The sequence below is a fragment of the Fusarium mangiferae genome (assembly GCF_900044065.1).
Source record: "Fusarium mangiferae strain MRC7560 genome assembly, contig: FMAN_scaffold007, whole genome shotgun sequence".
NCBI classification, from domain to species: Eukaryota; Fungi; Ascomycota; class Sordariomycetes; order Hypocreales; family Nectriaceae; genus Fusarium; species Fusarium mangiferae.
The window spans coordinates 1,150,335-1,175,910 of record NW_024573927.1 but is presented as its reverse complement, the minus strand read 5'-3'; the positions used below and the strand labels follow the sequence as shown (position 1 = coordinate 1,175,910).

General features: G+C 49.9%; 9 protein-coding genes and 2 non-coding genes across 11 annotated transcripts; 8 read left to right on the top strand and 3 right to left on the bottom strand.

Moving 5' to 3' along the window:
- Positions 1-1,596: 1,596 nt before the first annotated feature.
- Positions 1,597-3,714, top strand: FMAN_13530 (putative L-serine dehydratase 2; the record flags this gene model as incomplete). Its single annotated transcript, XM_041833010.1, has 1 exon — positions 1,597-3,714. One exon carries the CDS (start codon positions 1,597-1,599, stop codon positions 3,712-3,714), a length of 2,118 nt encoding a protein of 705 aa, XP_041683416.1.
- Positions 3,715-3,946: 232 nt separating this feature from the next.
- Positions 3,947-6,070, top strand: FMAN_13529 (uncharacterized protein; the record flags this gene model as incomplete). Its single annotated transcript, XM_041833009.1, has 2 exons — positions 3,947-4,298; positions 4,356-6,070. The coding sequence occupies 2 exons, from the start codon at positions 3,947-3,949 to the stop codon at positions 6,068-6,070; spliced, it is 2,067 nt and encodes a 688-aa protein (XP_041683415.1).
- Positions 6,071-7,197: 1,127 nt separating this feature from the next.
- On the top strand, positions 7,198-12,568 carry FMAN_13528 (uncharacterized protein; the record flags this gene model as incomplete). The annotated part of the gene is made up of 3 exons (XM_041833007.1): positions 7,198-7,629; positions 7,761-8,715; positions 8,769-12,568. The coding sequence occupies 3 exons, from the start codon at positions 7,198-7,200 to the stop codon at positions 12,566-12,568; spliced, it is 5,187 nt and encodes a 1,728-aa protein (XP_041683414.1).
- A 479-nt stretch (positions 12,569-13,047) lies between these two features.
- Positions 13,048-14,731, bottom strand: FMAN_13527 (uncharacterized protein; the record flags this gene model as incomplete). The annotated part of the gene is made up of 5 exons (XM_041833006.1): positions 13,048-13,725; positions 13,772-13,998; positions 14,046-14,180; positions 14,231-14,519; positions 14,567-14,731. 5 exons carry the CDS (start codon positions 14,729-14,731, stop codon positions 13,048-13,050), a joined length of 1,494 nt encoding a protein of 497 aa, XP_041683413.1.
- Positions 14,732-15,689: 958 nt separating this feature from the next.
- Positions 15,690-15,761, top strand: tRNA. Its single transcript has one exon. It is a non-coding gene; the product is annotated as a tRNA-Thr (tRNA).
- A 262-nt stretch (positions 15,762-16,023) lies between these two features.
- On the bottom strand, positions 16,024-17,173 carry FMAN_13526 (uncharacterized protein; the record flags this gene model as incomplete). The annotated part of the gene is made up of 3 exons (XM_041833005.1): positions 16,024-16,674; positions 16,731-16,860; positions 16,908-17,173. The coding sequence occupies 3 exons, from the start codon at positions 17,171-17,173 to the stop codon at positions 16,024-16,026; spliced, it is 1,047 nt and encodes a 348-aa protein (XP_041683412.1).
- Positions 17,174-19,108: 1,935 nt separating this feature from the next.
- FMAN_13525 (uncharacterized protein) lies at positions 19,109-20,038 on the top strand (the record flags this gene model as incomplete). The annotated part of the gene is made up of 1 exon (XM_041833004.1): positions 19,109-20,038. One exon carries the CDS (start codon positions 19,109-19,111, stop codon positions 20,036-20,038), a length of 930 nt encoding a protein of 309 aa, XP_041683411.1.
- Positions 20,039-20,523: 485 nt separating this feature from the next.
- On the top strand, positions 20,524-21,955 carry FMAN_13524 (uncharacterized protein; the record flags this gene model as incomplete). Its single annotated transcript, XM_041833003.1, has 4 exons — positions 20,524-20,821; positions 20,873-21,135; positions 21,189-21,303; positions 21,360-21,955. 4 exons carry the CDS (start codon positions 20,524-20,526, stop codon positions 21,953-21,955), a joined length of 1,272 nt encoding a protein of 423 aa, XP_041683410.1.
- Positions 21,956-22,215: 260 nt separating this feature from the next.
- Positions 22,216-22,314, top strand: tRNA. Its single transcript is given in 2 exon segments — positions 22,216-22,253; positions 22,271-22,314. It is a non-coding gene; the product is annotated as a tRNA-Leu (tRNA).
- Positions 22,315-22,358: 44 nt separating this feature from the next.
- On the bottom strand, positions 22,359-23,306 carry FMAN_13523 (uncharacterized protein; the record flags this gene model as incomplete). The annotated part of the gene is made up of 2 exons (XM_041833002.1): positions 22,359-23,179; positions 23,231-23,306. The coding sequence occupies 2 exons, from the start codon at positions 23,304-23,306 to the stop codon at positions 22,359-22,361; spliced, it is 897 nt and encodes a 298-aa protein (XP_041683409.1).
- A 493-nt stretch (positions 23,307-23,799) lies between these two features.
- On the top strand, positions 23,800-24,795 carry FMAN_13522 (related to reductases; the record flags this gene model as incomplete). Its single annotated transcript, XM_041833001.1, has 1 exon — positions 23,800-24,795. One exon carries the CDS (start codon positions 23,800-23,802, stop codon positions 24,793-24,795), a length of 996 nt encoding a protein of 331 aa, XP_041683408.1.
- Positions 24,796-25,576: the final 781 nt, after the last annotated feature.

The following is a 25,576-nucleotide window of genomic DNA, read 5'->3' as shown; positions in this document are numbered from 1 at the left end:
TTTTTTGGCTAAAACCAACGCATCCCTTTTATACATCGAACTCAGTTTGTTAGAGCTCCTTGGAAAGAGCTCCTTGGAAAAAGCTCAACTCGCTTACCTCAAATTTATTGAGTGGGGCTGAGAACGGACTGTCTTCTATCGCACCTCATCTACAGCTCAGTCTCATACATAGGCACCTAGAGTTTCAATATCATTGGAGGCAGATAGGCTTTCAGTAACTAGAGTTGATAGATAGTACTATGCTGGCTGGAATCTAAACTCCATCTTAAGCCCATCGAAATATCATTCAACCAGCCACATGAACTTTCAGCCTTGGTTCCATAAGCAGATAGCTTAAACAATAACTAGACGGCGTTCTATAGTTCCCTACCAACGTTGAAGCTCTCGGCTAGAAAGAAAAGGAAAACATTTTGTGATGTTGAATGTTGTTTATGGAATCACCAAGACCAATCGTTACAAAAACAAACTTAAGTCGGAAAAAAACATGAGATATGGTTGGCCTTTGTTGAGTAAACATGTTGTCCCTGGAATTTGGTTGACTCTATAATGTTTCTCAATGCAGATTGCGTCATATTGCAGCTTGCTTCTTAGCTATATTAGTTACACAGGCAGTGTATCTTCGGCCAGAATCCCAACTGTCGAGAGTTTTACGCATGTTGTCGAACCAATATGATTGGGAGGTATAATCCACTGGTCCTTAGGACAATGGCTGGCCATGTTCCCAACATGAGCGAAATGACGATTTTGGATGCTAGTTTATGACTTTCAAGGCGCGGTATTACAATTCTGAGCATAAGAAAGCTGTTGATACGCGGCAAATCTTTGACATTGCTAGGAACATGCAGTCTTGGCAATCTGCCTATTTCACCGTGCAATCCAATAGCTAGGTTTGACGATGTAACGTCATTGGTAGCGCGGCTATGTTTTCCGCGTACAGACTGAGATTCCAATCCTTGACAAGCAGCATGTGATGCTCATGGTCGATTCGAAGCCTCCACTTTGAGAACCCTGATAAAAACTCCAGTTTCACTCCCTTCGAGCCTTGAAGCCGATCCAACCTTGCAAACTTGTATTTTCTTTTGTTCGTTCTGTGACTTGAAATAGGGTAGGTACCCTACGTTGTGACTAAAGTTTCCATGACTTTGTACCCCGCAATCCACCAATTTGAGTGCAAACTATCCCCAATACTGACAAATAACGTAATGTTAATGGTGTTTTGATGCAACTAGATAATAATACCCCGGATGTTTTTGGAAGGCGTGTCACTTCGGTGAAGCAGACCGGAAGACATCGGTCTGGGGTAGCAGGTGATTGGTACGTACATCCGACACGTGACCGGTTGCCGGTATATCGTCCGACCCACCGCCGGCAGCGAATCCGGAGATAAGCGCGGCTAAATATGATTCGCTGGGCACAAGATATTCCGCTCCTAGATAAGGATCTCGACGCGACGTGGCCAATGAGGATAACCTTGTTGGCAATGCGCGGTCCACGTTTCTTGGCTTACGATATAATAATACACCCAACACAAAAAAGGGAGACACTTTTCAAGATCCGACATTTGAAGAAACACTTTCTCGCTTTTCAGAACCTGCAATGAGTCGCGCAGGGATAAGGCAGCTTTCGCTGCTTCGGGCGTCGAGACAATGTCTATCTCCCCGGTCCCTTGCTACCGTTGTAAGGGGGCCTATCGCGCGCTCGACACCGCCATCAGCAACTTTGTTGGGATATCGACTTTTCAGCACAACACGGCCACGAAGAACTCAGGATGAGCAGGATGAAGATGCGGGATCTTACAGCGAAGCGGATCACGAACATGCTGTCATTTCCACTTTCGATCTGTTTTCTATCGGCATTGGTCCCTCATCTTCTCATACTGTTGGACCCATGCGTGCTGGTAACATTTTTGTCAATGATTTGATCGATGCCAATCTGCTTCAAAAAGTCAACAAAATCCGCGTCGCCATCTATGGCAGTCTTGCCCTCACGGGCGAAGGTCACATGACTCCTTCAGCCCTACTCCTTGGTCTCGAAGGCGCCGATGTCGAAACGGTCGACACAGGCTACGTGCCCAGCCGCTTCGAAGAGATCAAGTCCAGCAAGAAGATTTTTCTAGCACGTGGGCTGGCCGCAGATGGATCCAAAGGCAAGGAGATTGATTTCGACTACGAGAAGGAATTCATTTGGGAATGGGGTCGTAAGCTTCCCCAACACAGCAACGGCATGCGCTTTACTGTCTACGACAAGGAAGGCTACGTCCTAGCCACCAACGACATGTTCAGTGTAGGTGGCGGTTTCGTTGTCAACGGTGCTCTTAGTATCGCACCCCAGGAAACCCTCTCCGCAAACGCCCCCGCTCAGCTTGAAGTCGGAGATTCGGACACGGCAGCTCACCCGGCTGATTTGGCCGAAAACATGTACTACAAGGAAATCCGGCGCTCAGACGCCGCGGGAGATCGACGAACCGGCACCGAAGTCAAAGCCCTTGAGGAAGCCAATGAAGGCCCGACAGCTCTCCTCGGAGACTCGCCTGAGCCAACCGGCCTCTCTACCGATGTCAAGTCCGAGACCAAGGATACCAGCTCATCGCCGCATCCGCGGTATCCATTCCGAGATGCCGCTAGTCTGCTTTCACTCTGTCGCAAACACAATCTCACCATCGCGCAATTGGTGTATGAGAATGAGAAGAGTCTAGGATATACGGATGAGGATATTTACCGAAAGATCTTTAAGATCTGGGGAGTCATGGATGCTAGTATTCTGGAAAGTGTCCAGGCACCAACGGGATCCAAGCTTCCTGGATCTCTCAAGCTGCATCGACGAGCGCCGGCGCTCTACCGCCGATTAACTCGAGGCTTGTATCCCTCTTCGACTGCTGATACTTCAGCTGCTCAGCTTGAGCACAAATTCTCTTCGCCTGACGCCGACATCAACGAGGATGGCGCCGCCTCATCACCGAAAGCTCTTGCTGCAGGTTCATCTCAGTTGGTGCCAGAGAAGTTCAAGGCTGGTGGCCTTCGGAAGCGCGGTCCGCCACGGATCCACGGATCTCTGGATCACCCTATCGCTCCAGCTCCTTCACGCCGGACGACATTCCCCACCATGGACTACCTTTCTGTCTATGCTATTGCTGTCAATGAAACCAACGCTGGCGGCGGTCGAATCGTTACTGCTCCTACAAACGGCGCCGCAGGCATCATTCCAGCTGTGCTCAAGTACACTACGGAGTTCATCAGCGACGACCCTGAGCGAGATATCCCCACGTTCCTTCTCACTGCTGCCGCAATCGGTATGCTTTACAAGCGAGGTGCCACCATCTCAGCCGCCGAAGGAGGATGCATGGCGGAGGTCGGCGTTGCCTGCTCCATGGCCGCTGGCGCTTTCGCTGCCTGCATGGGAGCCAGCCCTGAAACAATCGAGCAAGCCGCAGAAATCGGCATCGAACACAACCTCGGACTGACATGCGATCCCATCGGCGGACTCGTCCAGGCTCCCTGCATCGAGAGAAACGCACTGGGCGCGACAAAGGCCATCTCCAGCGCGAACCTGGCGCTTAGCAGTGAAACAGGCACGCAGCGCGTGAGGCTGGACGACGCTATCCGGGCGATGCGACTGACGGCCAAGGGTATGAGGAACGAGTTCAAGGAAACGAGTTTGAGTGGACTGGCCACGAGCGTTCACATTAATATTCCAGTCAGTGTTCCTGACTGCTAGACATGGTGTTATTTTGTATCCAGCGATAATTATCAATAAAAAAAGGGAGTCATCAGCGGCGTAGATATTGCATTTCTAGATTAGAAGTTTCACTCTTTGCATTGTTAGCTGAGTAAGAGTATCATTCTGCTTGGTGGGTATCACGTGCTAAAAGATAGATGCTCGTAGTTCGTGTGGAGAATGGGTGAGACGAATTGTCACCTTTGATTATTCTTGATTTATCACAGATGTCATGGAAGACCACCAGAGCCCTCCAACTGTGTCTCACGAACACTGCCCATGTTGTTTCAATTTCGATCCAGACTTGGTAGCACCAGGTTCCAATAATGATGTCAGAGTTGACTCAAAGGAGCTTGTAGTATTGGTGCTTCGAGACATCATACAGTTCGAGAGCGCGGCGATTTCAGGTTGTGACGTTTGTGCATTCATTTTCAAGGCTCTAACATCTTCGGGCTTGTTGGGGACTGAGAATCAGATGGGAATTCAGCTTTACCTTCGACTTCCGATTGGACGAGGAAATCCAGAGATATTATTCGGCGATCCTGAGCGCTCGCAAATGTTCTTGCAATTCTATACTGACTATGGTATGGATCGTCCAAGCCTATAAAGACCCATAAGGTTGTACTAACAAACATCTCCAGCTCAAGGAGAGACTTGGAAACGAGTGAATCCTTTGCCAGACATCTGTGATGACCATTTATCACGCGAAGGCTTAAGCTTCATCAACGCCTGTTTCTATAACTGTATAAAGGACCATAAGCGCTGCAAGCAAGACAACTCTACGTTGCCAACCCGTATCTTAGATATAGGGAGTGCTGGGGATGACAAAATTTGTCTCGTTGAATCAGAGGTTATCAAACCTGAAAAATATGTCGCACTCAGTTACTGCTGGGGTAGAAATCCATCTATCAAAACCTTGACCGGAAACCTGGAAAATATGAAGACCGGAATCGGACTTGAGGAACTTCCAGCAGCTTATACTGACGCAATCGCCCTGACTCGAGAGCTCGGGGTGAGGTATTTATGGATAGATGCACTTTGCATCATTCAAGACTCTGAAGCCGACTGGGAAAGAGAATGCTCCAGGATGGCTGACACATACGCCAATGCTTTCTTGACGATTGCAGCCTCGTCATCAACATCTGTGACCAGTCACTTTCTACGGCCTCAGCTAAAGCCACCACCTCGAGCGGCCCAGGACCAATGCGCGATCTGCAGCGAATCAATGAGAAGCGAAAGGGGGCCTCCGATTTTACTGAAAGTAAGGCTCATGCAAGCAACCGGTGCTCATTGGAAGTGGAGGCCATCTCACAGTACGGATCAACAGCCGCTCGTGGAACCTCTCACTCAACGAGGCTGGACGTTGCAGGAGAAGGTCCTATCAACCCGGCTACTGTCTATATCCGCGATGGAGATGGCTTGGACTTGCAAAGAGGCCATATTCTGCGAATGCGGATCGAAGCTGAATCATCAGCGGGAATTTGGGGGAACGCCATTGAGTCAAATATCGCGACATAGTGAAGCCTTCAATTTCTGGCACAAAGTTGTTGAGAATTACTCCAAGAGAAACCTCACGCAGGCCGGCGATAAGCTCCCAGCAATATCTGCTATAGCCGCTATAGTCCAAAAGAAGATCGTGTCAGATTACGTGGCTGGTCTATGGACTGATAACATTGATTTGGATCTGTTGTGGCGGAGGCCATCAGCCAGTAGGATTCAAGCTGCCAACTCATCTTACATCGCCCCGAGCTTTAGTTGGGCTTCAATCATGGGAGAGGTCGACTACCTGTGTTTTAGAAACGGAAAATGGCCATATGAGAAGGCGGCTACAGTGCTAGACGTCAATGCAGCAACAGGTCCTGACGCGCCACTTGGAAGAGTCACCAGCAGCAAGATGATGATCAACGGGCCATTGGCGATGGGGTATCTCGAGAGTCGGGGCCCGTACGATTGGTACGCGGTGCGTATTGGGCGGGCTCTTCTGTGGTTTTCCGCAGATACGAGCCTCTCAACAATCGTAAACGGCAGTGAAGTCTCAGTGTGCAGAAGAAGCCGCGAGCACAAGGGAAGCGATGTTGCAGAGGAGCTGAGGCGACTAAACCGAAAGCGGAGTTCTGGGGATACACACCACCTGACCGAGCCCACCACGGGGAATACAGCGATTCGATGCTGGGTGCTGAGACTTGGGGCATTTCCGTTCGGGGATAAGGGGCAAAGGGATCACGAGTGGCTAGTGCTGGGGCGGTCAGCGACACAGCCTGAGCTATTTGAGAGGGTCGGACTAGGGTCGCTGAAGGATAGTCAAGAGGCGGAGGTTCTCGAGTTGGAGACGATAACGACAGTTACGATAGTCTGAGTTAGTACTAGAATGCAAGCCTCATTCTGACTAGTTGCGCTGAATGGACCAGGTAGCTGACGATCATTCGACCGCCACGGCGTACGTGACAGTTATCACGATTGTGGGTCATCCATTGCATTGATTAGTATATCCTTGTAGTGCATGGACAGGGGAGGCTAGAGGGTGCTAGGAGGAAAAGGAGCCAAGTGCCTACTATGGTAGAGTGCGAGTGCCAAGCAAGGGCGATGATGGATGGTGGGCCATAATTGATCGAATTGTCAGCCACCGGCTTACATTCCCCAAATTACTAGAGCTGAGACTAAGGTGACGCCACTGGAACGAAAAGGGCAGATAGATGAGAGGGGGGGACAAAGAAAGATGATGAGTGAGTGAGTAAGTGACCGTGTCCTTTTGCGTTTTGGGTTTGCGTCTATGTATACGCGGTAATGAGATAATTACAGGGGCCCCCAAGACATGATGACACTCAGCAAACAGCTGGAGATTACCTAGACCCATGCCGCCCGTAGTGAGAACCTCTGGACTGGCTTACTGGTCTGATCAGGCCTAAAACTCATGTCTCAGCGCAAACCGTGCGGGGTCAGAGAGCGAATGTGTAACATTTCGAGTGTTTGCCATTGGTTGCGTCGCAAATACGTTTGCTTTTGGCCAGAATCTGGTTCTGCTTAGGTTTGCCGGGCACTAAATCCATGACTGTATGTGCTGTACCATCGACGGTTAGTGCAGGCAAACCTAACCTAGCCGTACCGCTTTCACGGGCCAGCTCCATTCTGTTTGTACTGATCAGTGATGCATTCAATGTGGTGACGGACGGTTACACATAATTTCTCTCGCGATTTTTCCTTGCAAAAAGATATTCTATTGTCCTCCCAACCTTTTTCCCTTTCGTCTCTTCTGTCTTTAGTTTTCAGTCTGCATTGACCTTTTATTTTTTTTTAATGGTTGTATTTTAAATTATCCTTCGGCGTGTCTTGGTTCATTTCACCCACTTTTTCTTTTAGAGTTCTCCTTTTTAGCGCAATACACTACCAGCCATGGCGGCAGGCTCTCGGGCCCAATCAGCTGGATTGGCCTGGCTTGAACAGTGTCAGGCCTTGTTGGAAGCCAGTAAAGCCAGTTGGCCCGCAATGCCGATACTGATCAAACCTCGTCGACTGCAAGAACTCGAGGCAAAAAGTGACGAGTTGCATCGAGAGCTTGGAGAAGTCGACTCGGACGACGAGGACAGCGAGGCCCAGCGCCAAGCAAAACAAGAGTCGTTGGTAGCTCTCGAGCGTGAGTTAAGACCGCTTAAGACGGACTGGGACCGCACGTGCAGGGATGCTCATGTGGCGTACCGCCCCGAAGACGAGATGAAAGCAAATTCTCTCATGAACAACCTCTTCAACCTCTATAAAGATTTCGGCCTCCCCATCAACGGCAACATGGCCGTCGACACCTCGGCCCTAGGTCTCGCTGTAGATTCGCCTGATGCTGATCCGGACACACCGCGCAGGCCGCGAATGCGAGTGAAGAGGGGAGGGGCGGTGCTCACCCCAGATCGTAATGGAGTTTTTGAGGTCCGATTCCCTTTCATCGCTGTTTTTGCCTTGCCTTGCTTTGCTTACGCGCCCTCACCCTCACCCTCATCGTATCCTCGCTCTCTTCCTCTCTCTCTCATTTTTTTGCTAACATCGCCCTCGTCTCACAGTCAGACACGCGTAAGAGGAAGCGAGGCCGCAGCTCCGCCATTTCTCACAAGCGACCGCGCATTCAAGGCAACAGAAATTCCATACATTTCAATGCCGTCTACCAAAACAGACGCGCCGCCAAGAAGCACACCATTATCCGGGTCCCCGAGGACGAGGATCCTGTGCGCCCGGCCAAGTTTTACATCTTGCGATGTGAGCACCACGACATCGACTTTAACGACAATCCTTTACAGGCAGGTTTGGCGCATTTATCAGAAGCCCATCAGCATGAGAACCCTTCATTTGAGACTGTTGTCCAGCACTTTGGTTATGAGCTTATTGGCTGCGACGACGAAAAACTCATTCAAAACAACAAAGCCGCCAAGGAATCCTTTCAAAAAGGTGAAAGAGGCGCGCGTGACTTTATTCGCGTTACTGATTCGCCTTCACCCAACACATCGCGCAAGAAAACCAGCAACGCCGCCAAGAAGGGCAGGTCAAGTCGCAAGTCCCGGAACACCATTAATCCCCGCGACTTGGTTCCTGGAGATGTCTACATAATCTACTGGTCCTCATCGAAACAGTGGTATTGTGGTCTGTATATCCCTTTGCAAGATCCCGAATCCGTTGGCATAGACGAATCCCTTGAGGCGTTGGGCTTACTTAACAACATACCGCCTTGTTATGAGTACGATAGCTCCAGCAAGTCCTTCTCCTGGGCAGAGGGTTATGAAGATGGAGGGGAGGACGCTTCGGAACAGCAATTTCCGTTCATGTTTTTCGAGGGACTTGATTTTCCTGACCTGTGCCATGTTGCTTGGATTCCTCTCGACGAAATCCAGCCTTGGGATGAGGAAAAGGCGCTGATGATTGAGCACAGTGACCAGGCTTTTGAATATCTCAAGAAGCGGGAGGCAGCTCAACAGCCCAAGCGGTTGGGTCCAAACGATGAGATTCCAGATTCCGCTGATGATAGTAAGTATCTTGACTGTTTGTGAGGTAAGGTTTCTGACATAGCCTTTCTATAGACTCCACGTCCGATCTTGCGCCTCGGTCACCAGTTGCAGAGTCCTCGACAGATTTCCAACCTGCTCAGAACGCCGGGACCGTTACACCTAACACAGCCCCAGAAGCTGATGCTGCTGATGAGGCTGGAGACACAGACGTGACTGGGCTGACTGAAAAAACGCTGAAGGACCCCGAAGGAGCACCCGAAGAAGAGCACGACGCTCACCCAGAGCTTGAAGAAGCGCAGAAGGACATGAGAGAAGCAATCGAAGAAGAGCGGGAGATTCTTGCAGAGCCCGAAGAAGCACAGGGCACCCATATGGAAATTGAAGAGACGCAGGACACTGGATTTGAATCCGAAGAAGAGCAGGATGTTCTAACAGAGCCTGAAGAAGTACAGAATGACGTCATATTGAAGTCTGGAGAAGTGCAGAACGACGCCACGCCGGAACCTCGAGAAGTGCAGAAGGATACCGAGATGGAAGTTGAAGACGCGCAGGAAACTGGACCAGAACCTGGGAAAGTCGCCGAGTCACCCGTACAACCCGTTACAGTCGAAAACGAAGATATCGCCATGAGTCTAGAGGAAAGCTCTACCGACAGTACTACTCAACAACCAACCGAGGACAGCGAGGATGTTGTGATGGAAACTCCAGAAGATGCAACACCGGAACCTCTGCAGCAGAATGACTCTCAGCCTGATGGAGACGATCAGGAGATTGTTTTTGATACTCAGGAAGATCCAGCCGAAAACGTCTCCTCCCCGAAGGAACCAAAGGAAGTCACCGCGGAACGAGAGCAGGAAAGCCCATCACAGGAAGCAAGAGAAGAACGTTTACCCAGTGTCGATTTAGAGGATCTCCTAACTGCAGGCGAGGATCTGGAGTTCCAGTTTTCACAGTCTGAACAGAGAGAACTCGGTCAAAGGCCAGCACCTCCACCTTCCCGTGAGGCAGTTGGTCGTGCGAACGCACCAAATGACGTTGTCAACACGAAACAGGAAGAAAGCTTGCCTGCCTCGCCTACTCCCGAGACAACCAATGTTACTCGTATGGAAACGGACTCTGGAGATGAGACACGGGAGGCTAGTCAACCTCAGCGCTCTTCTGTCGCTACGGAATCTTCAAATGACGAGACTCCACGGCCACGCCTATCGTACGCTGAAATGGGTCGAGCTTCTTCCTTGTCAGAGGGTGTTCCAAGCGACGTCGTTGAGTCACGGCCGCAAATTCAACCTGCTTCGAGACGGGCTCGTTCAGGGACTCCTAATCGCAACGCATTCGCTGCGCAGTCACGAATGTCATCGCTATCAAAGTCACCTGTTGTATCTCGCCCACCTGCAATGTCGCCGCCAGCGACAATACCGTTCTCACCCACAGCGCCGTCTGCTTCGACTCCTTTACAGCTGCCTAGGATGTCACAGCCTCCGCCTTCTTCTCAGTCATCAGTCATACGATCACCAACATCGCAACGCCCGCCTTCAGGGTTACAGCACCCAGTCTCATCATGGCCGCTGGACAACTCATGGGCATCAACGACACCACAGCGCTTAGGGTCATCACAATCATCAGCTCTTGCGCGTCGGCCTGCACCATCTCAGCTAACGGCAGCCTCGCAACCGCCGCAATTATCACAGCTTCCAGCGGCCAGGCCCTCGACATTATGCCGCCCACCTTCATCATCTCAACAATCGCCTTCGGGGTCACCGTTCCGTGCCCCAATAGCGCAAATGGGGCCCGCAGCGCAAGTAGCAATGTCTCCTGGACCTGCTGTGTCTAACGGCGAACAGCCACACAATGTACGGCCGACATCGCAGACATCGCAGGTCCTGGCACCTCCCCGCCACTCACAAGTACAGAGTCCACTACCAGAAGATGCTCAGAATCGCTCTGAAGTCTTGAGGCATCCTCATGCAGCTCAGCCCAGGGCGTCTGCGCAGGCTCTGGGAAACAGTCCCGGATCCAAAGAGCCTCTACGTGCGATAAAGCCCAAGGCACCATCCAAGCCCACAGTTGAGATTGTCTTGCTTAACCGTCAAGCAGTCAATGAAGCGCGGTTACAGTCCATGACAACTGGACAGCCAGCAGCAGCAGTAGCCAGTCCTACAGAGATGCCAGCAGCTCATGAAAGACATTCAGAACCTGCACATACAACACCAACGCCGCCAGTTATGTCTGCTACCAGACCTATAGCCCCAGCTGCGCGCCGCCCGCTTCCTCACGAGAGACCGTCACCTAGACCTTCTGCTTCACCCGTAAAGAGCCGCGAGGCCCCCAAGGCCAAGCCATCACAAAACCAGGCCCTTAGTGCTTCTTCTCAACATTCTTCCGGGGCAGAGAACACTTCAGCAGCTCAGGTAGAGCGACCAGCACAAACGATATCAGGCCAGCCACCTGCTAGATATGCTTCTCGACCTACTTCCCCGGTACACCAAAACTCACCCCGCTTGCCGCCCATGAATGTCCCTGAAGAAGGACACTATCTCCCCAATACAATGCTAGTCCAACAACAGACATCCCTGTCGAGACCTAGTTCTTCGGGACATGCTGGACCGCAGCCTATGCCTTCACCTCGTCTGGCTGCTCGATCTATATCGCGACCCGGCTCTGCATCCCAAATGCATATTAGATCACAGGCCATGCCTTCTCCCCATCAACTGGCGGCAGAAGTTCAGCGACCTCAGTCCAGTTTCCAAGGGCATCCTGGGTCACAGCCGATGTACTCTCCCCGACAAGTTCCTGGAGAAATCCCTCGCCATGCTTCGGGCTATGAAAGGCATCCAAATCATCGTCCTGCTCCATCACCACGGCGTCCCTATGCTGTTCCGGTGCAGCCACCCCCATCGCCTCACCAGCCTTTCAGTCGTTTTCCTCATCAAAGCCCTGAGATGCAGGGGCAGGGCTATGTTTCCCAGCGTCATGCATCAACTGGGACCTTGTCACCACAAGCGCCAACAGCGGAAAATCAATTGCCACCTATTCGACTACCAAACATCTCTCGTCCTCGATCTGAAGCCCACACAACTCAGAACATGATCTCGCCGCCGCAGACCGCTGTGGGGGCTCGACCTGGACACTATACGGGACATCAACAGCCTACGCCGCCTATTATGCAATCACCGCGTCTATCTGCGGCCGAGATCTCTAGACCGCACACGGCAAGCAACATGCGCCCTCCACTTGCTACGATGTCACCAATCTTAGGGCACGCAGAACCGCGCAGGCCAAACTCAAGCTACACTCAAGCCATGCCTTTTCACGCCCCCTTGCCGACCATGCTGCCAAACTATTCGAGTACAGGCTACCAGTCATCAGCACCGTCTGCTCACCAGTACGCCCAACCTAATCGGCCTCAAGGTCACCTTCGAAGACATTCCGAAAGCGCGTGTCAGCCCCAACTCCAGCAGTATGCACTCGCAGGCAGCCCTCAGATAGCAAACTCTACGCCACGGTCCTATCAGTCGCATGAGCTCGATCAGGGTCCGAGACGTAATCCGGCTCTCGATCCCTTCCTCTCTGAGTTGTCTCCCAACGTTCGCAAAGCACTTCTGGAGCAAGTTGGAACAGAAAGACCTGATCTTGTCCCCTGCGACTTTCTCAACAATGAAAACAGGTATCGATGCCCTTTTTGCAAGGAATCGACTCTGGAGCCAACAGCTCTTGTAAATCACATCAAGATGAGTTGTCCAAAACTGGAGGAGAAGTATAAACAGGACAAAAATGAGCAGGCCTTTGAAGCGAATCGAGGCAAGCGAGTCAAGCCAGCTAAGAGAAAGAGTCAGATGGCCCAAGCAGCCAAGAATGCCCGAGTGAGGAGTTGATTTTCTTATTATTGATGTGATTATCCCACGAGTTATCACTTTGCGAGCATGGAAAGAATGCCATGGACACTGGCTGAAGCATCACATTGCTTTTGATCAGTACAGCCGCGAGCCGGTGTTTTTGTTATTTGTTGTTACAAAAGTAGATCATTGGTCTTGATAAGCGTGTTGAAGGAGAATTGTGGAACGCACAGGGAAGACTTTAAGCTAGTCTTATGGATCAACAGTTCACATAAGTACTCTAGAGTTGGTAATTTATCAAGAATCAGTTCTCATAACACATTCTCTCCTGCCACCATGACTGAAGGCTTCACTTGCCACCTAGATTCTGACACATGCTGTCACTATTAATACGGGAATTTTGCTGGGGATCTTAGATTATAAACACTAATTGGCTAGAAATAGGTCATTATGTTCATGGCTTGGTGTCCCAACGTCGCAAATCGTCACGCGAAATGCAATCACAGTATTCCACGCCTTCACTTCTCGTCTGCTTTTGTGACATTCACTTCTCCGCCCTCGATACCAACAGAGTCGAAGCCCATCTGCGCAGTATCGTATCCATTGGCCTGCAGGTATTCACGGAACTTTTGATCTTCAACAGTAATGGTGTCTTGTCCAACGTGGGGGATGCAGAAGAACACGATGAGAGCTGAGAGGATGCAGAGACTGGATGAGACCCAGAAAGGGTACTGGGCGGACTCAGTCTTGTTTCCTCCAGCGGCCTGGATGTAGGGAAACACATAGGTACCGACGAAAGCACCAATCTTGCCAACGGCAGCAGCGATACCGTAGTATCGGCCACGGACACCAGTAGCACATGTCTTTGCAGCGAGAAGACCGATATTGTTTCCGGGACCGAGTTCACCAAGAGCTTGGAAGATTCCGAAGACGACGGCAAAAGCCGCAATCTGGGTGGAGATCTTGTCGTAAACACCGGCCATGATAAAGCCGACGATGGCTTGGAGAGTAACACCGAGGATAAGAGTGTATCGAGGGCCGATCCAGTCACTGACAAATGCACCAATAAGAGTACCTGGCAGATAGAACATGTTGATGACGGTGTTCCAGCCAAAAACAGTGGTTAGATTTGCGCCATCGCCATAGATACCGGCAAGAATCGAGGAGGAGTAGATACCAAAGGCGTAAGAGGAGAACTAGTCGCGTTAGCAGAGGGCAGATTGTCGTATCTTGAAAACTTACGTTATAGAGGAACCAAACCAGGCTGACACAGAGGAGACGGAACCAGTAGTAGCGCAGAACCAGCGAGTATGGTGTTTGGCGTCTCATCGACTCCTTGGCGAATTCCTCGGGCTCCTTGAGTCGAAGCCGAAGAACGAACAGGACGAGAGGGAAGACAACTCCAATGCCGAGACTGGTTCTCCAGATGGTGCTGTAGTGGCCATTATGGCATGCGGCGGCAACAACGTCTATTGAGGGTTAGTTATAGTCAGATTAGGATTGAGTTGTAACGTACAAGGGACGAAAGCGCCAATGACGAAGCCAAAGTCGATCATTGAGTTTGTGAAGAGAATGAACCAACGGTTTCTGGTTCCTTTCTTCATCTGGCCACTGGACTCGGCGCATCCGACACTACCAGCGGGATATTCACCTAGAAATCATTAGTACCAGGCTCGCACATTCAAGAGTTGCGTTTCTCACCTCCAATACCGATACCGACGAAAAATCGCCAAGCGGTCAGCATGTTAAACATTCCGACCGCCTGTCCATGCCAGTAAGACCCAGCTGCCAGAGCAGTGAAAATGATGAGAATAACAGTCGAAACCATGAGGGTATTAGTTCGCGACCAATGATCAGCAAGGAAACCAAAGACAAGCTGGCCAACGACTGTTCCAGCGAAGGCGATATCAGAAACGTATTTGAAGGCATTAGAGTTGGCATAAACATCTCCATATTGTCGTTTCAAGGTGGTGTTGACGGAACCAATGACCTACGCGCGTTAGAAATGAAGGACAGGATATTTACAGCAGTTCTCACGTTGTTGATGTAGCCATCTGAGAAAAGACCAGCACCGCAAGCAAACACTGGGAGGGCAGTCTCCATCCAAGGTCTTTGGGGGACGTCGTCTTGAGGCGTGTGCACTTCATCATGAGGGGCTTCGTCAGAGGCATCGCCCTCGCGTTTCTTGCCGAACCCCAGCATCGTGGATGGGCAAGGATGTATTGATCACAGGTGATAAGGTTCTGGTTGTCGTGGGGAAGAGTGCACGCCTAGTCACAGTTATAAGAGAGGGGGAGCCAAAGCCACGGTCACGTTGAGATCCGACTAAAACGCCAAAGATTGGTGATGCCTCGGAGAACAAAAGAATTGACTCGGTGTCACAGGATTTCTAGGATTTAAGAGAAAACGGGGGCCATTCTCGTGGTGGAGCAATGGCTTCTTGTCAGGGAGATAAGGTCTGGCGTCTGTGGGACAAAAACTGGGCACTGAGTGATTGACCCAAGTTGTTTTGAGAAGCTGGTAATGTTGCACCAACGAATCATTACGTACACGAGACTCAAGAGCCCAACATCATAGGAGAGAGTGACCGGAGGTAACCGACACGGACGGCACTCGGCGCGTTGGGCCAATTGACTTTGATGATGCACATGAATCCTTTGTTGTCGATTTATTGCCGAGTTTGGTCGTCGGTGGCGCCAACCGCGTCCTCTGCTCGGCTCAAAATTGCCGATGGGCCTGTCAGAGCGCCCACTAGCACTGATACGTCAGGTGAATACGAATATGCTCTATCACCTGTCAATTCCCGCTCAGCAGCAGTTGACGAGGCCCAGTATTAGGACGCAGCGAGGAGATTTCACCTGGGGGAGGGTCACAGAATGGCTGGGGAAGAGGAGACACTGTCGTGGAGTTAGTGGCAAGCCAATCTTGATCAAGAAAGTCGATATCTCTGGAGACAACAGTAAGCGGGGATCAATTGATATTGCTGCTGATCAATTACTGCAAGGGTTAGTGCATCATGCATGTGATTGTTGGTGATGAGAGATTGGGCACACGAGCAATTCCTGCAACAAGATTTGATGACAGGCACTAATGCAGTAGCTTACAGTGCATGTGGTGTACATAAGTCCAGACTACAACTCACTAGTCATCAAATAGAACCGCCTCTATAGCTCAGTGGTAGAGCGTTGCACTTGTAATGCAAAGGTCCATCGTTCAATCCGGTGTGGAGGCATTTCTCCATCTTTTGCCATTTTGAGTAAATCGCAATCAACATATCCATCGATTGTCTTTTTACTCATCAGATATCTAATCATAGAGTTTTAGGTGGTTTTTTAAACCCCATTTTCACTCTACTCATGCATTTCCTTGAAGCAATAAGAATAAAGTTTAGGTTCACAGCCACAATATGCAGAGAGAGTAGCTCTAAACTCTCGTTCATACGAGGCGCATATAATGTCTTATCCATTTAATGCCTCTATACGTCAATGCACATCTCACAGAGTATACACAAGCTTTCCTCCGGAAACCTTGTTCGCTCTCAATTCATCCAAGCCCTTCAGAATACCCTCAAAGCCACTGCCGCCCCGGTTAACAAACGCCTGGGGAGCCTTTAGCTTGCCCTCTTCAAGCAACTGTCGGCTGATCTCCCAGAACTTCTTCGCGAACTCAAACTCTTCAGGCTGAGCAGGCGTCTCCTGTCCCTTGAAGAATCGCTCGCCAAAGATGGAATACATAAGCGTTACATAGGGTCCATCGACCTTGGGGTTCACGTCGAGCAACTGCTGCTTGTCGACTGGCAGAAGAGTAGCGTACTTGCCGCCCTCGGTGCTGATAGCTCCAGCGCTGATGGCGACGCCTTGCGCGGTGCAGTCCCAGGCGAGTTTCAGTGTATTGTTGGTGTACTTGCGAATTTCTTCAGCGACGTTGGGCGACTTGTAGTCAAAGACTGCCTCGGCTCCGAGCGACTTGAGATAGTCGAAGTTGTGAGGAGAAGCAGTCGCGATAACCTTCAGCCCCGAAAGTTTGGCGAACTGAATACCATAAATGCCAGTTGCAGTGCTGCCGCCGTAAATAAGGATAAACTCATCGCTCTTTTTGCCCTCAGTGGGTAGAGGCAATCCCAGAGTCTTATAAAGGCCTTGGCCCTGCGTGGGTGATCAGTATGTATGCTCTTTACTTTTACTCGCCAGGTCAAACTTACTACTGTGGCAATAGAGATACCAAGGGTAGCAGCCTCCTCGTCAGTAACATTATCGGGCGTCTTGATCTGTACATCTCCCTTTGCCACAATGTAGTCGGCAAAGCCTCCGTTCTCGAGCTGAGTTGCGTCACTAAATATGATTAGAAGATTTTAACCCAATGATGGCTAAATACTGACGCTCCATGGACTACACCGCTAATCCGGTCGCCCTTCTTGAAAGCCTTGGTAACCTTGGGACCAACTTCCTCGACGGTACCAGCGTAGTCGCATCCGATTCTAGAGCCAGGTTTAGTGAGGCCGAAGTCGATATGCTTCCAGTCGGTAGGGTTCAAGCCAACGGCATTGACCTTGACGAGGATATAATCGTCTCGAAGCTTGGGCTTCGAGACCTCCTGGATAGTGGCCTTGCCCTTCTCAACGAATACGATAGCCTTGGTAGTCATGATGTTGGTTTCTGTTGTTGTGAAGCTACTGTTCTGCGAGTAATGATAAGACTTGCTTGATGAGTATCATCAAGATAGAGAAGCTCTTGAGGACATTTATACCGCTAGATGGCGTCATGATAGTGGAACTTAGAATGGTGAGTATGCGTCATTGATTGGCTGCTTAGACTTTAGCTTGGTGTTTAACGCTATCCCCATGGAACGCCGATTACCAATCTACCTTAGCTTGATAATCTGCGGGGACAACGCCGAAGCTCGGGATGTAGTCTCTATATAACTTCCTATGATTTGACTTCAAGGGAATTGGTGATATCATGGTGGTACTCAAGTATGGAGTTCTTATGTAAATCACCCCGAGGATGATATGTAAGCATGCCACCAAAGATCGTGGTCAACCTGACTTGGTACCAATGGCCTAGCAAGTGACAAGTTTCTGCGCGAATTGCCGTCTGCATCTTCTACAAACTCGCCCATTGCCCACGTTGCGATCGCACGCGTTCTTCACGTCCCTTCATCCTCCCGGAGACAGCTTGAGAAGACATTTTCATTTCAGCTAGGATCAGAGTTCTCCTTTACTGATATCTCAGTTACGTATGCATTCGTATAGTGTTCTGAAGTTAATTGGGATTTCCAGTGTGTTGGCTTGATATATCCTGTCGAGATATCTTGGACTTTGACTATAAATCAGCTCGCTGTTTTGAAAATATTGACTCCTGCATTAAAAAGTGTTTCTCTTGTACGCCGGTTCTTGAAATCCATATCAAGAAATAACATTACAAAGGCGCTATTCCCAACCGGTATGGTAATGGATTGTGCTTGGTTGATTTAGCATGCGGGACGTAATTCGAGGATCAGACCATGTCCATACACTTGGGTCTTATATTTTAGGTTTATGACCAGGACCGGCAACATATAAATATAAACGTCAATCAATCGAAGGAGTGCATAAGCGGTTGTTGTCAAGCAATCCAAGTGACCAAACACAGAGTCGTGCGGATCAGCTGGCGAAATCAAGTGAAGGCATTACTCACTATCGTATTCATGGCCAGGACCTTCTATCAAGCCGTATTGTCAAGAACGGTGGTAGCCATCGGCCAATAACCGTAGACTCTATATGCAAACTCTCTAGATAAAGTTCTTCTTTCAGTTTAACCCAAGATATAATTGAAAGATCACGATTTTATTATGATGCCAGCTGTCTTCAATAGAGGTATGGAACCAAGACAGAGGTTTCTGAAGCTTCAGTGAAGCTTACCATCAAGTCAGTTGATAGCAAGGTTCGATACTGAGTCGTTTGTTCAGGCTCCAGGCTCAACCCGTTCAGCACGGTTGATCTTTCAACCATTCAGGCGTCATGAAGTCCAATAGGCATTAGGATCTGACTCTAGATATCCTCTACACTCTTTTTGTCCTGTCGGTCTTCACAGCAACTGAGAGAGGAACCAGAGAAGCAAGAAATATACACGATTGCAGTTCGCGTCAACGTTGACCTAAGTTACAGGACAATTTTGATATAGTAGCGATCAAGCAACACTGAGAGTTCGATATATACATGCTGTATGACAACCGGAGCTACGACGCCACCCGCAAGACATGACAGTCGCTATGATGAGTTATTTACTTCAAGTTATATATCCCTACAAAAATCAATGGACCTCCTTACCAGATCCTGAAACACTCTGCTAGAAAGGGCAATGGCATGCGAACAAACCAATGGAGATTCAAAAGAATATCAGTTATCAGGCTATTAGCTGCTGGGAGTCAGTAACGACTGGTTACTAGAGCATTCAGCACCCTGGATTGCTCTGCATTAGTGCTGACATCAGCCCCCACCACTATCCTGCAAACAAACATCTGCGATGCTCCCGTTCTTGTAACAGCACCATATTCGCCAAGAGATTCTGTAAACCCTTTTATCAACATTGTAATAGCAAAATGAACCCCTCACCAGAACTCTTTGCCCAGCTCACCAACAGATTGCGTATCTGTTATCAAACCTTTGGCGACCCGTCAGATCCTGCGGTCATACTCGTGCCCGGCAATGCGGATTCAATGATAGTATGGGCAGAAGGTCTCATCGAAAAGCTTCAATCTTCGGGAGATGGCAAGAAATACTTCGTGATACGCTTCGATCCAAGAGACACGGGCCTATCGACTGAGTTTCCCGTGCCTGGCGGATACTCAATTGGAGACATGGCAGGCGACATTGAGGGACTTGCAGATCACTTGAATCTCAACGATACCTCAAAGGGCTTCCATATTGTTGGTCTGAGTAAAGGAGGGCCAGTCGCCTACACAGTCGCCGCGCGTAGGCCCCGACAAGTCAGAAGCCTGTCGCTTCTGTACACGTCTCCCGGCGTGAGCCCTGAGCTCCCAATCAAAGGAGGACTTGATCTTGGGTTCCAACCAATGCTGGCTGGCTTCGGAGATCAGAGGGAAACGGCCATCAAAAACGGAATGACCGTCTATGACGCACTCACAACGCAGCCTGATGCGGATGAGAGAAAGGAGGTGGAGAAGGCGGTGAGACGTCTGGTGGAACGGGATATCAAAGGTGGCACATTGTACAGCAAAGCTCCGAATCACGGCGCCGCGTCGTACGAAAAAGATGGTTGGCCAGGGGCTGATACACTCAAGATGATCAAATGCCCGACCACGGTTGTGCAGGCAGGCAAGGATCAGATCTTTGGGGAGATTCACGGAGAGGCCTTGGCAAAAGCGATTCCTGGTGATGTTGACTATGTGCTATGGGAGGATGTTGGACACGAGATGCCACGACGCATCTGGGGCAGAATGGCCAAGGTGCTGCAAAAGAATTGGGAGAGGGGTCAAAGCGCGGACCATGTTGGCGGTGATGCGGAATAAAGTGATAAGTTACTGGACAAGACGAGCTTGTTGTGTTACTGTCCAATGAGGGGCGAAGTGAAACAAGACAACCAACAGGCCTTAATATTGTTCTTTTCATCCGATGCCCCTGTCTAGGCACCTACCAACAGAACAATCAAGCCGAAATCTGATAGTTGTGAGACATGACTGCTATTCATAGCATGAACGGCCATGTTTCCATGACAAGTGTTATTTCCTCCAGTCGAAACACATGAATCAGTGTTAGGCACTCCACATGGTGCGGTTGGTTATTGTGACTTGTCCAACATCTAGCACAGCCAAGTGCCCGGAAGCCGTGATGATTCACGGACTATGAATCATAATCCCAGATGTTCCTCCGTTTCCGTATGAGTTTGTCAGTGCCTAGAAAGTAGTATAAAGGGGGCGACAGGAGCCTTCTCAACCAAAGTGAAGCAAATTACTCAACATATCTCCAGCAACTTTCGCCAACCGCAGTCCTTGATATGCTATTCAGTACTATATACGCAGGCCTTTTGCTGCCTGCTGTTGCGGCCAAGGTGTCATATGATGGCTGGAAAGCCTTCTCCATCACTGCTCGCCCGTCCGACAAAGATATCCCGAGCCTTCTGAAAGGCATTGATCACGTTTCTTTGAGCTGCGGGCAAAATCACAACGTTTTTGAGGTCGCCATTCCTCCTGGAAAACTGGGTGCTTTTAAGAGTCTTGGCCTGAAAACCGCCGTTATGAGCGATAACATAGGCGCCGAGATCGCCCAAGAGGGAAGCTTTGGGCTCTACAAAGGTAAGTAACCCCAGTGATTTTTTCAGCTCATACATGACTGATGGTTGGTAGCTACCACCAAACTGCCCGGCGACAAGGCGAAGCTGCCCGATAAATCTTACTTCAAGTCCTACCATAGTTTCGAGCAGCACCTACAGTTCCTGTCCGATTTGCAAGCCTCGTTCCCCAAGAACTCGGAAGTCTTCACAACTGGTAGGACTGTACAGAATAGAGAAATCCAAGGCATTCACCTCTGGGGTAACGGCGATAAGGGAAGAAACCCTGCCATCGTTTGGCACGCGAATTCTCACGCACGCGAGTGGATTAGCGGAATGGTAGGAAGCATTCAACTCAGTAGAGAGATGTAGTATTCTAACGCTATTCACAGACCGTTGAGTATATGGCGTGGAAGCTTGTCCAAGGTTATCAGAATAAGGATCGTCTTGTTCGAGATACACTCAACAACTACGACGTCTACATCATTCCGATCGCAAACCCCGATGGTGAGTCTTCGGAGGTCTCTTTGAAAGGTGAAACACGGATGCTGACTGCTTCATAGGCTTCGTCTATACGATAACTGACGACCGGTTGTGGCGAAAGAACCGACAGAAGCGAGCTGGTAAGAAATGTATCGGCACCGACCTCAACCGAAACTGGCCTCATGAGTGGGATATCCCTGGTGGCTCCTCCACTGATACTTGCAACGAGACGTATCGCGGTATGAAGGCTGGTGATACCCCCGAAAACAAAGCTCTCGTCAAGCATACCAAATCAGTTGCGCAGAAGAATGGCATAAAGTCTTACATCGACTTTCACTCCTTCAGCCAGTTGATCCTCCTTCCGTACGGCTACACTTGCGACACCAACATCACTGATATCAACGAACAGATGGAGCTCGCTGGCGGCGTTGCAGACGCTATCAAACAGGTCAACGACTTGAATTTCTATTACGGCCCAACTTGTCAGACCATCTATCAGACTTCGGGAGGAAGTAGTGACTGGGTTTATGATGTTGCTGGAGCAGAGCTTGCTTGGGGTATGGAGCTTCGGCCCCAGAGGTTGAGGGGCAATGGGTTTGTTCTTCCACCGAAACAGATTGTTGAGTCTGGTGAGGAGATCTGGGCTGGAATGAGATATCTCTTTGAGAACTTCTGAACAGACGAGCTCGGATACAAGCCCCAGGGCTCTCAAGGGTAGTGCAGATATAACGCTGTCAAATTGCTACGAGGTTGGCACTAGTTACATGAATGTCGATTCCTGACTTCCACGAGCAAAGTCTCAGATATTGATTCAAGGGATTCTCCATTAGAATACCTTCTCACAAATACAACTAGGGAGTAATTCCATGGAGTACGTGAGGATTATGTCGTGTTCCGGTCAAGAACTCTGATTAGTGCTTTGTCATCAAGCAAATCGGTGAGATGGCCGAGTTGGTTATGGCGCCAGGTTAAGGTCAACCTTAACACCAATTCCTGGTGGAGCAATCCTCCTGGGTTCGAGTCCCAGTCTCATCAAGTTGTTCTTTTTGTAATTCATTCTTTTTATGCCCAGTTCCTACTTAGGAGACACGGACAGATCTCAGTGGTTGGTCCCCTCGACTTTGTCTCCAAGTGTTCGAAACTTGAACCAGATCATTGCACTCTCCAATCAACCATGACCATTTTGCTAGGAAACTTGGAGTAACTTCCCAACTCTCGCTGAGATGCGGCTCGCCCCATAAGATCATTCCAGCATTTTCCTTTGGCTGATTTCCTCCTTCTAACTTTTTGAACGGCGGTACAATGCATCTTGTTGACGGAACCGCAGGAGGTAAGATGTACACGTAATCACCGACCAAATCCTCCAGAAACTGTATGTGATCATATGTGAGTTGCTTTCGTATGAGATTGTCTCTGAGCTCTGGAAACGGGAAGATGTCGATCCAGCAAGGATGTGGCGAGGTCATCTGGATCTGAGTTGGCTCAAGTCGAGTTGGTAGTGGTAAATGTTCTCGATCAATGGATCGGATGACGGCGATGTCGCAGTATGTCTTTGATTGGGGCTCTAGTGTTGGGAAGTCGAATGTTACGATGAACTCTGCAAACATCCTCAGCATTTTCTTGTTGGTCATCATGCCTCGGCAAAGATTGTAGCTGATGAGATGAAGAAGGCGATGGTCAACAGAGATGACTACGCCGCTGTTGTAGTTAGATTGGTTTGCTATGACAATTTGCTGCGATGTCGACTCTTCTTCTTCCCTGGACGGTGCCATGTTATTGGCTGAAGAAGTGTTAGGTTCTTCTTCACTGTTTGCGTCGGTACCGATCCTCCAGCGGTCAACTCGATAAGGGCGTTTGCCCGGCCCGTTCCTATCCTCATTCTCTCTCCTCAAGCGTTCCCCTGAAATGACGTTTAGTACCAATGCAGCTCAGCGGAGATAAGGTTTCATACTCCGCGCTCTCTGATTCAGCCGGTTCTGTGCCCGCTTACGGGCCTTGCGCTCCTGGTCATGGTCGGCAGCCTCCATTGCTCCTGTCAAGAGTTTGATGTGGGGACAAGACGATTGAAATTGCGATACCAAGAACGGAAAAAGAAGTCATCCATGACCCTGAGATATATGCCAGTCTCATAAAGGAAAAAGACGTCAGCCAGCTGACAAAGGGTTGAACTCCGCCAAACCCCCAAACTCCGACGCTAACCAAATCGGGTAGAAACTGTCACCCTCGATGCATCATGATCGCAACTAGGGGTCCGGAATTAAGCGGTAGTTGTCGAGAGCCTAAACTTTGTCATCGTCGTGCGTGCATCGCCTGTGAGTTTGAGTGGTTTGATTGGTTACTCCGATGTTGAAGCCCTGTAGGTTTAGTCGCAAGATCGAACGTTGTTGGAACATGAGGTGACTGAATCAAGTATATAAGTCCTGCCTTTGTCTACGAACATGATGAATCGAATCTCCTTCAAGCTCCCTTCACATTACAACATCCATATCTCAATATCTCCATCTCATATTCCAAGACAAAATGTCTCGATACTCTGCCGCACATGAGGACACTCAGGGCCCTGGCGACGCCAGACCTACTGCCCTGCAGATCATCAAAGACGAGGGCGTCGAAGGCAAGCTTAAGGGCAAAGTCATCGTCATTACCGGAACTTCTTCTGGTATTGGTATCGAGACTGCCAGAGCTCTGGCAGAAACGGGCGCCAAATTATTCTTGACTGCAAGAAACCTGGATAAGGCAAAGAAAGCCTGCGAAGAATTCTTTGATGCCAGTCGAATGGAGTTCATCGAGCTCGACTTGACTTCCTTCGACAGTGTTCGTGCTGCTGCCAAGAGCATACTGGATAAAACCGACAAGATCAACATTCTAGTTGAGAATGCAGGTTGCATGGCTGTCCCAGAACTTGAGCTCACAAAGGATGGCCATGAGATGCAGTTCGGGGTCAACTACCTCGCCCACTTCTTGTTCTTCGAGCTTGTCAAGCCAGCCTTGCTCGCGGCCGTGACTCCCGAGCTCAACTCTAGAGTTGTTGTTCTTTCTTCATCAGCACACCAGCATGGCGGTATCAACGAATCCGACAACTATAACTTCCAGAAGGGCGGTTACGACCCATGGCTCTCCTATGGTCAATCAAAGACGGCTGATATCTACCTCGCCAACGAGATAGACCGTCGATACGGTTCCCAGGGCTTGCATGCGACAAGCGTTCATCCTGGAGGCATCTTGACCGAGCTTTCAAGACATATTCCCCCGGAGGTCCTGCAGTCTCTCGCTAGTAGCGACACGGCTAAGAAGATGTTGAAGAACCCCGAGCAGGGAGCTGCGACGACAGTCTGGGCGGCTATCGGCAAGCAGTGGGAATACACTGGAGGAAAATACCTGGAGAATTGCCAGGAGGCGCCTCCAGCTAAGCAGATTGATCCTCACTTTGGTAAAGGGTATGCGCCACATGTTTATGACCCAGAACGCGAGGCTCGACTCTGGGAGGACGCGCTCAAGATTGTTGGCTTGGCTTGAGGGTTAGGCGACCGCACGAGAGTACGGGGTAGATAGTACAGATAGAGCCATTTCAATTCAACTCGATGTTGATCATTCCCAGACCGCCATCGTGATCGCCTGTGCTACCAACTCCCCCGTCTCATGGGGCGGGCTGTTGCTATAGAAAATGTCGGAGCTGGGTCCTGCACTACGTAAGACGAAATGCGCTGTAGTGCGTGAAGCCATGTCTTAGCTGATATGCACAGTGCCCGTTTGGTTAATCAGCCAGCCACCTGAAAGTCAGCTCTCAGGCAACCAAAAAAACGACCGTCGGATCCCTGTAAGAATGGCTGGTTGCTGTGCTGAGGGTTCGCCAAATGATGCTCGTTGTTCTGCTAAAAGGTTCCATGCATGGGGAGCAATCGACTAACTCACAAGGCTTACAGCCTAGCAACGCACTAAATCGCGGAGAGGCTGCTGTCTCACCAGGCCTGGAACAAAACACGGCAGCGAGATTCTATAGTGCATCTTTAGGCCATCTTCCATCGACGCGCAAAAGCTCAACGAGCATCAAAATTACTTGGGGCATGAGTTCGACCCTCAACCTGACCGCGACCGCGACCGCTTCTTTCATGTGCTTTTCAATTACTCAAGGTCAGGTCATTACGTATCGTAATTACTTTGTTGGGGCCATGTGAATCTGGGCATCTACATCACTCACTGCCATTCTAGCTCATTTGCCGGCATTCCTGCATTAGCCCGCTGTATCCTTGCACCAAAGGAGGGGGGAGTAAGACATTCTGCTGAGCTCGGATGCGCC